General features: G+C 46.1%; 1 protein-coding gene across 1 annotated transcript in view; it reads right to left on the bottom strand.

The window, feature by feature from the left end:
* Positions 1-14,125, bottom strand: part of LOC132817680 (unconventional myosin-X-like) — a 241,470-nt gene that overhangs the window by 65,856 nt on the left and 161,489 nt on the right. The window contains exons 26-29 of the mRNA XM_060828179.1: positions 6,328-6,451; positions 5,293-5,536; positions 2,338-2,433; positions 1,230-1,323 (exon numbers count right to left, since the gene is read on the bottom strand). Coding sequence (XP_060684162.1) covers positions 1,230-1,323; positions 2,338-2,433; positions 5,293-5,536; positions 6,328-6,451 — 558 coding nt within the window. The remainder of the gene's footprint in view (positions 1-1,229; positions 1,324-2,337; positions 2,434-5,292; positions 5,537-6,327; positions 6,452-14,125) is intronic.

Below are 14,125 nucleotides of genomic sequence, written 5' to 3'. Positions count from 1 at the left end.
GAGAACTTGGGGACTTATGGTCACTCTTCCCCAAGTACTCCCCCACTGAAACTTCAATCATCTGGCCAGGCCAACTGCCCAGTACCAGGTCTCGTGCGGCCTCTTCCTTAGTTGGATTATTTACATATTGTATCAGAATACAATCCTGGACATACCTAACAAATTCTCTCCCATCCAAGCCCCTGGTACAAAAGGAACCCCAGGTAATTTAGGAGAAGTTAAAATTACCCACCACAACAACCCTGTTGTTTTCATATTTTTCCATATTCTGTCCACTTAGCTGTTCCTCTATCACCTGCTGGCTGTTGGGAGAACTGTAGTACAATGCCATCAAAGTGATTCCACCTTTCCAATCCTGAGCTGTACCCATAATGCCTCGCTGGATGAGCCCTCCGAGGTATCCTCCCTTAGTACAGCTTTGACATTCTCCTTGATCAGTCACGCAACTCCCCCACCTCTTTTACATGCCCCTCTATCTCGTCCGAAACATCTAAGTCCTAGAATGTTAAACTGCCAGACTTGCCCGTCTCTCAACCTAGTCTCTGTCATAGCTACAGTCACGAGTATGTTGTTGGAAAAGCGCAGCAGATCAGGCAGCATCCAAGGAGCAGGAGAATCAGCATTTTGGGCATAAGCCCTTCATCAGGAATCTTATGCCCGAAACGTCGATTCTCCTGCTCCTCAGATGCTGCCTGACCTACTGTGCTTTTCCAGCACCACACTCTCGACTCTGGTCTCCAGCATCTGCAGTCCTCACTTTCTCATATGTTACTCCAAATGCTAAGTTCATCTGCCTTACCTATCATACTCCTCACATTAAAACAAATACACCTCAGACCACCAGTCCCACACGTTCAGTAACCTTCCCCTGACTGTTCCTCCTCTTAGTCTGACCTTACCTTCCTCGGTAATCTCACCTGCTGACCTACTGCTCTGATTCCCACCCCCTGCCACATCAATTTAAACTCTCCCGAGTAACACTAGCTGTAACTGAGAGGACAGGGACACTATGGGGTTAGACACAGCGTAAAGCTTTCTCAAATCTTTTAAACTGAAAGTAAAGCCCCCTCAACATTGCACCATCAAACATTTCCTGGAACAGTACAGGGTTTGATATAAAGTAAAACTCCCTCTCATGGGGCCTTTCTCCATATAAAAGAATTCGCCATCTCTGATGGCTTCATTCTGTGTGGTATCGTGAGTTTGAGGTACAGTAAACTGACACTTACCACTGCGTTCTTTGGATTTGCCTGTTCATCGCGCATCTCTCGCAGCTGCTGCTGTGTTGCACTATGAACGCCACTCAGTACATTGAACCAATCACTGTCCAGATAAAACACACCAGTGAACAGCATCTCATCATCACCGTGTCCCCCAATGCACCTTCTCCTCTCTCATCCCTGCCCCACTTTCCACATCTCCTCCACCCATCTATCTCCTCTGCACATTAACACTCACCATCAGCCAATTTTCTCCTCAAGACTCACTTGACGGAACAGCAACAATTAGCCATTTTGGGGATTGAATCAACACATTAACACCAAAGGTGACAGTATGGGGGTTAGCTCTCAGCATATTTCTCCCATTACAGTCATAACACTCCACCACTGGAGGCTGGGTCTTTAGCTGGCTAGGCCCTGAGGTCAGGGGGCAAGCCCTCTCCACCTCTCAATATCACTTTACCTTTAAAATGTACTCTTCTGAGTAAATGTTTGGTCACCTGATCTAACTCCTAATCCCTCCTTTCTTGTGACACGTTGGAATGTTTCGCTTGTTCCTCTGAGGCGTTGTCTGTTTTTTCACTATGTTCATGAAGGTTTATGAATAAAAGTTGTTGCTGATTAATGTACACGCGATTGGGAATAGGGACATGGCTGTCAGGTTACAGGCCAGCTCCTGACAATAGTTCAACCACAAGGAAATATGTAACTAGATGCTGGAGAGCAGGCCAGCACAGAGTGGTCCTCAGTGAGTACATTGATAGGCTGAATGGCCTCCTGCTGTGTTGGAACTATTGTACAACGAAGGAGGAGCACTCAGAAAGCTTGTGATTTGAAATAAACCTCTTGGACTATAACAGGTTTGTGTGACTTCTGACCTTGTCCACCCCAGTCCAACAGCAGCACCTCCACATCAAAGTCATGACAGCTCAAGAAGGCAGCTCACAATAACCTTTGACAAAGCAGTTGTAGATGGGCAATAAATGCTGTCCCAGCCAGTCACCCACATCCCATCGACACAGCCCCACCAGGTTTCTCTGTCCTGAACCCCTTGGAGAATTGTACCTTTGATCTGCACCTCCTCACTTTCCTGAGCAACAAAAGGAAAGAAGGATACCTGGCATCCTGAGGAGACTCAGCGACGATGTGATAGATCCTCTCATCTGTCACCACATCTAGAGCATTTTCCTTCTCTCCATTGTCCACAATTTCTCTGCAGAGACAGCGAAACAACATGATAATAGATCATCAACTTTGAGAAGATATATAATAGAGGGAAGACAATCAACACAGAAAAGAGGAGTGCATGATCAAACGAGGGAGATGGCTGATCCATGGCAGATACATCCAGAGAGCTGAGAGGTTGGAGTCATAGAGTCATAGAGATGTACAGCGTGGAAACAGACCCTTCGGTCCAACCCATCCATGCTGATCAGATATCCCAACCCAATGTAGTCCCACCTGCCAGCATCCGGCCTATATCCCTCCAAACCCTTCCTATTCATATACCCATCCAAATGCCTCTTAAATGTTGCAATTGTACCAGCATCCACCATATCCTCTGGCAGCTCATTCTATGCACATACCACCCAGGTCGTGTCTCAGAAACCTCACTGAGTTTTTGAGAAGGCGACCAAGCTATGGATGAGCGCAGGGCAGTTGACGTGGTATACACAAATTTAAGTAAATTGATAAGGTCCCACATAGTAGGCTGTTGAAGAAAATGTAGAGGCATGGGGTTGAAGGTAATTTAGCAGTTTGGATTAGAAACTGGCTTTCTGTAAGAAGGTGGTTGATGGAAAATATTCAGCCTGGAGTTCAGTTATTAGTGGTGTGCCATAAGGATCTGTTTTGGGAACATTGCTGTTTGTCATTTTTATAAATGTCTTGGATGCAGGCATAGGTGGATGGGTTAGTAAGTTTGCAGATGACACTAAAGTCGGTGGAGTAGTGGACAGTTTGGAAGAATGTTACAGGTTGTAGGGGGACTTCGATAAACTGCAGAATTGGGCTGAGAGGTTGCAAATGGAGTTCAATGCAGCTAAATGTGAGGTGATGCACTTTGGGGAGAATAACAGGAAGGCAGAGGTCAATGGAAAGACTCTCGGTAGTGTGGATGTGCAGAGGGATCTTGGTGTCCATGTACATAGATCCCTGAAAGTTGCCACCCAGGTTGATAGTGCTGTTAAGAAGGCATACGGTGTTAGGTTTCATTGGGAGAGGGATTGAGTTCCGGAGCTGTGACGTCATGCTGCAACTATACAAAACGCTGGTGCGGCCACACTTGGAATATTGTGTACAGTTCTGGTCACCATATTTCGGGAAGAATGTGGAAGCATTCAGTCACAAATGCTTCCAGTCACAAAAATAGCCTTCGATCATCTACTTCCTGTCACTAAGCCAATTTCGGATTTAAATTGCTAAAATGCTCTGGATCCCATGTGCTCTTAACCTCTTTGAGTCTTCCATGAGGGACCTGAACAAAATCTTGACTGAAGTCCATGTAGACTACACCTGTTGCAAAGCCCTCATCTACACATTTAGTAACTCATCAAAAAATTCAATCAATCCTGTCAGACATGATCTCTGCTGACTATCCTTGATGAGTCCTGGCCTCTCCAAGTGGAAATTAATTCTGGCCCTATGAATTTTCACACTACAGATATCAGACTCAGTGGCCTGTATTTCCTGGTTTATCCCTCCTACACATCTTGAATAATGGTACAACAATGTCTGTCCTCCAGTCCTCTGCACCCATCCTGTGGCCAAAGAGGAATTCAAAATTATTTCAGGGCTCCTGCAATCTCATCCCCTATTTCCCACAGTACCTCGGGATACATCTCATGCGGGCCTGATACCCTCTCCTTCTCAATGCCTGTGTTCACGGAGATCATAATCCCAGCTCTGATTTGGAGATTTGCATTATCCTCTGGCATGGGAATCTAGATGTGTAGCTGTATCTTCTAGCTGCACACAGGGATTGCCACTTTGATCCCTAACAGACCCTACTCTTTCCCTAGTTATTCTCACATCTCTTATACTTATAATTCAGAGATGCCGGTGTTGGACTTAGATTAGATTACTTACAGTGTGGAAACAGGCCCTTCAGCCCAACGAGTCCACACTGCCTCGCCAAAGCGCAACCCACCCATACCCCTACATTTACCCCTTACCTAACACTACGGGCAATTTAGCATGGCCAATTCACCTGACCCGCACATCTTTGGACTTTGGGAGGAAACTGGAGCACCCGGAGGAAACCCACGCAGACACAGGGAGAACGTGCAAACTCCACACAGTCAGTCGCCTGAGGCGGGAATTGAACCCAGGTCTCTGGCGCTGTGAGGCAGCAGTGCTAACCACTGTGCCACCGTGCCGCCCACTGACTTGGGTGGACAAAGTTAAAAATCACACAACCCCAGCTTATAGTCCAACAGGTTTGTTTGGAAGCACCAGCTATCAGAGCGCTGCTCCTTCATCAGGTGGTTGTGAGCAATGCTCCGAAAGCTAGTGCTTCCAAATAAACCTGTTGGACTATAACCTGGTGCTGTGTGAATTTTATCCTTATACTTATATAATGCCTTTGGAATTTCCTTAACGTTATCCGCCAGGGTTCTTTCATATCTGCTGTTTGCTCTATGTTTTTATTCTACAATTCTATCCTAATTTTGCTTTATCATACCCCTCTGTATTTTGGATATTCCTCAAAGGCACCTGCTGTTTCGAGTCTCAGTATCTAACATAAGCCTCACTTTTATTTCCTACCCAATCTTGTACATTCCTTGATAACCAGCATTCTCTGTACTTGTTGGTCCCAGACCTCACCTTTATCTGATCATGTTGACCCTACACTGCTGATTATCCTTTTGAGTGTCTCCCACTGCTCTGACGTGGATGTTTCTACAACTAGCTACTCCCAGTCCACTGTGGCCAGATCCTGTGTTATTTTATGAAAATTGACCCTTGATTACAATCAGTGTTTGGGGGTGTGGGGGTGGGGATGGGAGGGATGGGGTTGGGGTTGGGGGAGGGGTAACAGCTGACTGAATAGGTGGAGGCGGCTCTGCCTCACCTTGCCCCTCGGATATCGATCGTCCCTTTCAGCTTCTCTTCACTATCATTCTCAAAATACATGAGTCGGGTTTCTCGCAGCACAAACCAGCGGCGTTTCCAGTTCCTGCGGGACAGTGTGGACATTCCACCACCTTTCTTGTACAGCCAGCCTGACTTAAGGGCCTCCTGCTTGGCACGAAACCACATGAAGGTCTCATCCTTCAGCACACACCAGCGTCGTTTCCACGGGATCATCAGGCCTCCTGAATAAGTCAAACAGCACTGGTCAGACAAGGACAATGGGAAACAGCAAAGGATAATCCCCAACAACCCCCCCCCAATACCCTGTGAGACTGGGCCCTACCAACCCCACCAGCGGGGCTGTGTGAGACTGAGTGCTCCCTACCCGCCCTGGAGTCTTGAGAGACTCGGCCTTCCCCACTCCACCCTTCCACCCCAAGCAGCGGGAGCTGTGTGGGGCAAGGCCCTACCTACAACACTGGTCCCTGTGGGACTGGGCTGACCTGTTATTGTCCTCTGGGACCAGGCTTGTCACCCCACTAATGGAGCATACCCCCAGTGCCAGCAAGACTGAGCCACACAGCATGGAAACAGACCCTTCGGTCCAACCAGTCCTTGCCAACCATAATCCCAAACTAAACTAGCCTCCCCCCGCCCCGTCACCCCCTTCCCCCCCCCACCCCCCACTGGCTGTACTTGGCCCATATCCCTCCGAACATTTCTTATTCATGTGTTTATCTGAATGTCTATTAAATGTTGTAACTGTGCCCACAACCACCACTTCCTCGGGAGGTTTATTCCACACATGAACCACACAGTAAAAAAACTTACCTTTCATGTATTTTTTATATCTTTCTCCTCTCATCTTAAAAATATGCTCCCCAGTCTTGAAATTCCCACCCTGGGGAAAAGACACCTGCCATTAACCCTATCTATACCCCCCATTATTACATAAGCCTCCAGATGATCACCTCTCAGCCTCCTACCCTCAGACTCTCTGCTCCCCAGTATTGTGATCCAGAGAGTAGCTCACCTTTCATGTAGAGGTAACCATGGAAGTATGGGGCCCTGGACCCGCTGGTAATGGGCATTCGACAAGTGTTGAACTCTTCATCAGTATCTGCTCGAAGGTCAAGCTCCTCCTCACTGTCCATGAACTGTCCAGAAAGAGTGAGAATGAGTGATTCCAGAAGCCCCGTGTACGATATGATCACAATATAAGAACTAGGAGCATGAGGAGGCAATTCAGCCCCCTCAAGCCTGCTCCACCATTTCATATGATCATAGCTGATCTCATCTGAGCCTCAACTCCACTTTCCTGTGTGCATAATCATTCCCATAACCCTTCTAAATATTACTAATTTTAAAACTGGCTGTCTACTGCACTCTGTGTTAGTGAATTCCACTGACGTACAAACCTTTGAGAGAAGTGATTGTGTCTCAGAGTCATAGAGCACAAAAACAGACCCTTCGGCCTGACCAGCCATCCCAATCTGACGTAGTCCCATTTGCCAACACTTGGCTTATGTCCCTCCAAACCCTTCCTATTCATATACCCAACCTGATGCCTTTTAAATGTTGCAATTGTACCAGCCTCCACCACCTCGTCTGACAGCTCAGTCCATACACACACCATCCTCTGCATGAAAACTTTGCCCCTCAGGTCCCTTTCTAAATCTTTCCCCTCTCACCTTAAACTATGCCCTCGAGTTTTGGACTTCCCCATCCTAGGAAGACGACCTTGGCTATCGACTCTATCCATGCCCCTCATGATTTTGTAAACTTCTATAAGGTCACCCTTCAGCCTCCGATGCTCCAGGAAAAACAGCCCAGCCTGTTCAGCCTCTCCCTGTAGCTCAAACCCTCCAACCCGGGCAATATTCTTGTAAATCTTCCCTGAACCCTGAAGTTTAGCATTTTTCCTGTGGAAGGAAGATCAGAACTGTCTTCTAAAAGTGACCCCATCAATGTTCTATGATGACATCCCAATTTCTATGCTCAGTGTTCTGGCCAATGAAGACAAATGTGCCAAATGCCTTCTTCACTATCCTATCTACCTGCAACTCTACTTTCAGGGAACTATGCACCTGCATACCAAGGTCTCTTTGATTGGCAATACTCCCCAGGACCTTACCATTAAGTGTTTAAGTTCTGCCCTGATTTACTCTTCCAATATGCAATTCTTCACATTTATCTAAATTAAATTCCATCTCCCACTCCTCAGCCCATTCGTCCATCTGATCAAGGTCCCATTGCACTCAGAGATCACCCTCTTCACTGTCCACTTTACCAGCTATTTTGGTGTCATCTGCAAACTTACTAACCACACCTCCTATATTTTCATCAAAATCATTTATATAAATGTCTAAAAGCAGTGAACCAGCACCAATCCTTGTCACACACGGCTGGTTACAGGCCTCCAGTCTGAAAAGCAACCCTCCACCATTACCCTCTGTCTCCTAATTTCAAAGCAATTTTGTAGCCAATTGGCTATCTTATTAACCAGTCTACCATGTAGAACCTTGTCAAACACTTTGATGAAGTCTGTATGGAGAACGTCTACAACTCTACCTTCATTAATCCTCTTCATTACTTCAAAAAAACTCAATCAAATTAGTGAGACACTATTTCCCATGCACAAGGCTATGCTGACTATCCCTAACCACTCCTTGCCTTTCCAAATGCATGTAAATCCTGGCCCTCAGAATCTTCTCCAAAAACTTACTCCTCCACCACTGACATTAGGCTCACCAATCTACAGTTCCCTAGCTTTTCCTTACAATCTTTCTAAAATAATGGCACCACATTAACCAACATCCAATCTTCTGGCACCTCAACCATTTCTGATCTAAATATCTCAGCAAGGGGCCCTAGCATCCAACAAAGTTTTGGATTCGCCTGATCAGGTCCCAGGGATTTAAAGACAAAGAAAATGGATCCAAAGAAAGGGAGTTCATGCAATGCTGAAAGGGGGGCTTTTTGGAACATCGCGTGATGGAGCCCACAAGGGACCGGGCTATTCTGGACTTAGTGCTTTGTAATGAGCCAGACTTTATACAAGATCTTAAAGTAAGGGAACACTTAGGAGACAGCGATCATAATATGGTAGAGTTCAGTCTGCAGTTTGAAAGAGAGAAGGCAAAATCGGATGTAATGGTGTTACAGTTAAATAAAGGTAATTATAAGGGCATGAGAGAGGAACTGATGAAAATAGACTGGAAGGGGAGTCTCGTGGGGAAGATAGTAGAGCAACAATGGCAGGGGTTTCTGGGTGTAATTAGGGACACAGTACAGAGGTTCATCCCAAAGGAAAGAAAGTGGGGGTGGAGAATTAGACAGTCATGGCTGACAAAGGAATTCAGGAAATGTATAATAGAAAAAGAGAGAGCCTATAAAGTGGCCAAGAGCACTGGGAAATCAGAAGATTGAGAAGACTACAAAAACAAACAGAGGATAACAAAGATGAAAATAAGGAAGGACAGGATCAAATATGAAGGTAGGCTAGCCAGTAATATTAGAAATGATAGTAAAAGTTTCTTTCAATACATAAGAAACAAACGACAGGCAAAAGTAGAAATTGGGCCGCTCCAAACTGATGAAGGAAGGCTAGTGATGGGTGATAAGGAAATAGCTGAAGAACGGAATAAATACTTTGTGTCAGTCTTCACAGTGGAAGACATGAGTAATATCCCAACAGTTAAGGAGAGTCAGGGGCAGAGTTGAGTATGGTAGACATTACAAAAGAGAAAGTGCTTGAAAAGCTAAAAGGTCTAAAAATTGACAAATCTCCTGGCCCCGATGGGCTACATCCTAGAGTTCTGAAGGAGGTGGCTGAGGAAATAGCGGGAGCATTGGTTGTAATCTTTCAAAAACCACTGGAGTCAGGGAAAGTCCCAGATGATTGGAAAATCGCTGTTGTAACCCCCTTGTTCAAGAAAGGATCAAGACAAAAGATGGAAAACTATAGGCCGATTAGCCCAACCTCGGTGGTAGTTAAAATTCTAGAATCCATCGTTAAGGATGAGATTTCTAAATTCTTGCAAGTACAGGGTCAGATTAGAACAAGTCAGCATGGATTTAGTAAGGAAGGGAGGTCGTGCCTGACAAACCTGTTAGAATTCTTTGAAGAGGTAACAAGTAGGTTAGACCAGGAAAATACAGTGGATGTTATCTGTTTAGACTTCCAAAAGGCCTTTGATAAGGTGCCTCATGGGAGGCTGTTGAGTAAGGTGAGGGCCCATGGTGTTCGAGGTAAGCTACTGGCATGGATTGAGGATTGGCTGTCTGACAGAAGGCAGAGAGTTGGGATAAAAGGTTCTTTTCTGGAATGGCAGCTGGTGACAACTGGTGTCCCGCAGGGTTCAGTGTTGGGGCCATGAAGGGACTGGGGGCATTCTGGCGAAGTTCGCCAATGATATGAAGTTAGGTGGACAGGCAGGTGGTACTGAGGGGGTGGGGAGGCTGCAAAAAGATTTAGACAGTTTAGGAGACTGGTCCAGGAAATGGCTGATGAAATTCAATGTGAGGTCTTGAACTTTGGAAAAAAGAATACAGGCATGGACTATTTTCTAAACGGTGAGAAAATTCAAAAAGTACAAAGGGATCTCGGAGTGCTAGTCCAGGATTCTCTAAAGGTTGGCTTGCAGGTTGAGTCCATGGTTAAGAAAGAAAATGTAATGTTGTCATTTATCTCAAATGGGTTGGAATATAAAAGCAACGATGTGCTACTGAGACGTTATAAAGCTCTGGTTAGGCCCCATTTAGAGTACGGTGTCCAGTTTTGGTCCCCACACCTCAGGAAGGATATACTGGCACTGGAGCGTGTCCAGCGGAAATTCACACGGATGATCCCTGGAATGGTAGGTCTAACATACGAGGAACGGCTGAAGATCCTGGGATTGTATTCATTAGCGTTTAAAAGGTTGAGGGGAGATCTAATAGAAACTTGCAAGGTAATGCTTGGCCTAGAAAGGGTGGATGCTGGGGAATTGTTTCCATCAGATGGGTAATAGTCATGGGCGATTTCAACTTCCCAAATATTGATTGGAAGCTCTTTAGATCAAGTAGATTGGACGGGGCGGTGTTTGTGCAGTGTGTCCAGGAAACTTTTCTAACTCAGTATGTAGATTGTCCGACCAGAAGGGAGGCCATATTGGATTTGGTACTTGGTAACGAACCGGGACAAGTGATGGGCTTGTTAGTGGGTGAGCATTTTGGTGATGGTGACCACAATTCTGTGACTTTCACCTTGGTTATGGAGAGAGATAGGTGCGTGCAACAGGGTAGATTTTACAATTGGGGAAAGGGTAAATACGATGCTGCAAGACAGGATCTGAGGAGCATAAATTGGGAGCATAGGCTGTCAGGGAAGGATGTCGTTGAAATGTGGAACTTTTTCAAGGAACAGATACGACGTGCCCTTGATATGTATGTACCTGTCAGGCAGGAAAGAGATGGTCGTGTGAGGGAACCTTGGTTGACGAGGGAGGTTGAATGTCTTGTAAGGAGGAAGAAGGAGGCTTACATAAGGTTGAGGAAACAAGGTTCAGACAGAGAGTTACAGGGGTACAGGATAGCCAGGATGGAGCTGAAGAAAGGGATTAGGAGAGCTAAGAGAGGGCATGAAAAATCTTTGATGAGTAGGATCATGTATAACCTCAAGGCCTTTTATGCGTATGTGAGAAACATGAGAATGACGAGAATGAGGGTAGGTCCGATCAAGGACAGTAGTGGGAGACTGTGTATAGAGTCGGAAGATATAGGAGAGGTCTTGAATGAGTACTTTTCTTCAGTATTTACAAATGAGAAGGACCGTATTGTTGAAGAGGAGAGTATGAAACGGACTGGTAAGTTAGAGGAGATACTTGTTAGGAAGGAAGATGTGTTGGGCATTTTGAAAAACTTGAGGATAGACAAGTCCCCCGGGCCTGACGGGATATATCCTAGGATTATATGGGAAGCAAGAGAGGAAATTGCAGAACTGTTGGCAATGATCTTTTCGTCTTCACTGTCAATGGGAGTGGTACCAGGGGACTGGAGAATGGCGAATGTTGTGCCCCTGTTCAAAAAAGGGAATAGGGATAACCCTGGGAATTATAGGCCAGTTAGTCTTACTTCGGTGGTGGGCAAAGTAATGGAAAGGGCACTGAGGGATAGGATTTATGAGTATCTGGAAAGACACTGCTTGATTAGGGACAGCCAGCACAGATTTGTGAGGGGTAGGTCTTGCCTTACAAGTCTTATTGAATTCTTTGAGGAGGTGACCAAGCAATGGATGAAGGTATAGCAGTGGATGTAGTGTACATGGATTTTAGTAAGGCATTTGATAAGGTTCCCCATGGTAGGCTTATGCGGAAAGTCAGGAGGCATGGGATAGTGGGAAATTTGGCTAGTTGGATAGAGAACTGGCTAACCGGTCGAAGTTAGAGAGTGGTGGTAAATGGTAAATATTCAGCCTGGAGCCCAGTTACAAGTGGAGTTCTGCAGGGATCAGTTCTGGGTCCTCTGCTGTTTGTAATTTTTATTAATGACTTGGAAGGGGGAGTCAAAGGGGGGGGTCAGTAAATTTGCAGACGATAGGAAGATTGGTGGAGTTGTGGATAGTGAGGAGGGCTGTTGTCATCTGCAAAGGGACTTAGATATGATGCAGAGCTGGGCTGAGGAGTGGCAGATAGAGTTCAACGCTGTCAAGTGTGAGGTTGTCCATTTTGGAAGGCCAAATAAGAATGTGGAATAAGGGTTAACGGTAGGGTTCTTAGTAAGGTGGAGGAACAGAGGGATCTTGGGGTCTATGTACATAGATCTTTGAAAGTTGCCACTCAGGTGGATAGAGCTTGTAAGAAGGCCTATGGTGTATTAGCGTTCATTAGCAGAGGGATTGAATTCAAGAGTCGTGAGGTGATGTATAGGACCTTGGTTAGGCCACATTTGGAGTACTGTGTGCAGTTTTGGTCGCCTCACTTTAGGAAAGATGTGGAAGCTTTGGAGAGGGTACAGAGGAGATTTACCAGGATCTTGCCTGGAATGGAGAATAGGTCGTACGAGGATAGGTTGAGAGTTCTAGGCCTTTCCTCATTGGAACGGCGAAGGATGAGGGGTGACTTGATAGAGGTTTATAAGATGATCAGGAGAATAGATAGGGTAGACAGTCAGAGACCTTTTCCTCGGGTACAACAGAGTGTTACAAGGGGACATAAATTTAAGGTGAAGGGTGGAAGGTATGGTGGGGGGGGGGGATGTCAGGGGTGGGTTCTTTACCCAGAGAGTGGTGGGGGCATGGAATGCGCTGCCTGTGTGAGTGGCAGAGTCAGAGTCATTGGTGACCTTTAAGCGGCAATTGGATAGGTACATGGATGGGTACTTAATCTAGGATAGATGTTCAGCACAACATCGTGGGCCGAAGGGCCTGTTCTGTGCTGTATTGTTCTATGTTCTACGGGGATACTAGGACCCGTGAGCACAGCTTTAGAATTAGAAGGGGGTTAATTTAGAATAGAAATGAGGAGACATTTCTTCAGCCAGAGAATTGTGGGCCTGTGGAATTCATTGCCACAGAGCGCAGTGAAGGCCGAGACGTTAAGTGTCTTCAAGGCAGGGATTGATAAATTCTTAATCTCACAAGGAGTGTGGGTAAGTGGCATTGAAATGCCCAGCCATGATTAAATGGCGGAGTGGACTTGATGGGCTGTATGGTCTCACTTCCACTCCTATGTCTTACGGTCTTAAAAATACAGCACAGGAACAGGCCCTTCGGCCCTCCAAACCTGTACCGGTCCAGATCCTCGATCTAAACCTGTCACCTATTTCCTAAGGATCTGTATCCCTCTGCTCCCTGCCCATTCATGTATCTGTCTAGTTACATCTTAAGTGATGCTATTGTACCGGCCTCTACCACCTCCCCTGGCAGCGCGTTCCAGGCACCCGCCCCCCCCCCCCAACCCTCCGTTTAAAGAACTTTCCACACATATCTGCTCTAAACCATTCCCCTCTCACTTTGAACTCATGACCCCTAGTAATCGAGTCCCCCACTCTGGGGAAAAGCTTCTTGCTATCCCCCCTGTCTATACCGCTCGTGATTTTGCAGACCTCAGTCTGGTCCCCCCTGAACCTCTGTCTTTCTAATGAAAATAATCCTAATCTACTCAACCTCTCCTCATAGCTAGCACCCTCCATACCAGGCAACATCCTGGTGAACCTCCTCTGCACCGTCTCCAAAGCATCCACATCCTTGTGGTAATGTGGCAACCAGAACTGTACGCAGTATTCCAAATGTGGCCAAACCAAAGCCCTATACAACTGTAACGTGACCTGCCAACTCTTGTACTCAACACCCCGTCCGATGAAGGAAAGCAATGCTGTATGCCTTCTTGACCACTCTACTGACCTGTGTTGCCACCTTCAGGGAATAATGGACCTAAACACACAGATCTCTCTGTACATCAATTTTCCCCAGGACTTTTCCATTTACCGTATAGTTCGCTCTTGAATTGGATCTTCCAAAACTCACCTTCTCGCATTTGCCCAGATTGAACTCCATCTGCCATTTCTCTGCCCAACTCTCCAATCTATCTATATTCTGCTGTATTCTCTGACCGACCCTTTCACTGTCTGCTACTCCACCAATCTTAGTGTCATCCACAGATTTGCTAATCAGACCACCCATACCTTCCTCCAGATCATTTATGTTTATCACAAACAACAGTGGTCCCAGCACGGATCCCTGGTCACAAGTCTCCATTTTGAGAAAGTCCCTTCCAGTACTACTCCTGCTGCCCAGCTAGGTCTCTATCCATCTAGCTAGTACACCCGGGACCCCATGTGGCTTCACTTTC

This window comes from Hemiscyllium ocellatum, chromosome 7, assembly GCF_020745735.1.
Source record: "Hemiscyllium ocellatum isolate sHemOce1 chromosome 7, sHemOce1.pat.X.cur, whole genome shotgun sequence".
In the NCBI taxonomy this organism is placed as follows: domain Eukaryota; kingdom Metazoa; phylum Chordata; class Chondrichthyes; order Orectolobiformes; family Hemiscylliidae; genus Hemiscyllium; species Hemiscyllium ocellatum.
This window is presented reverse-complemented; position numbering and strand designations above follow the sequence as displayed.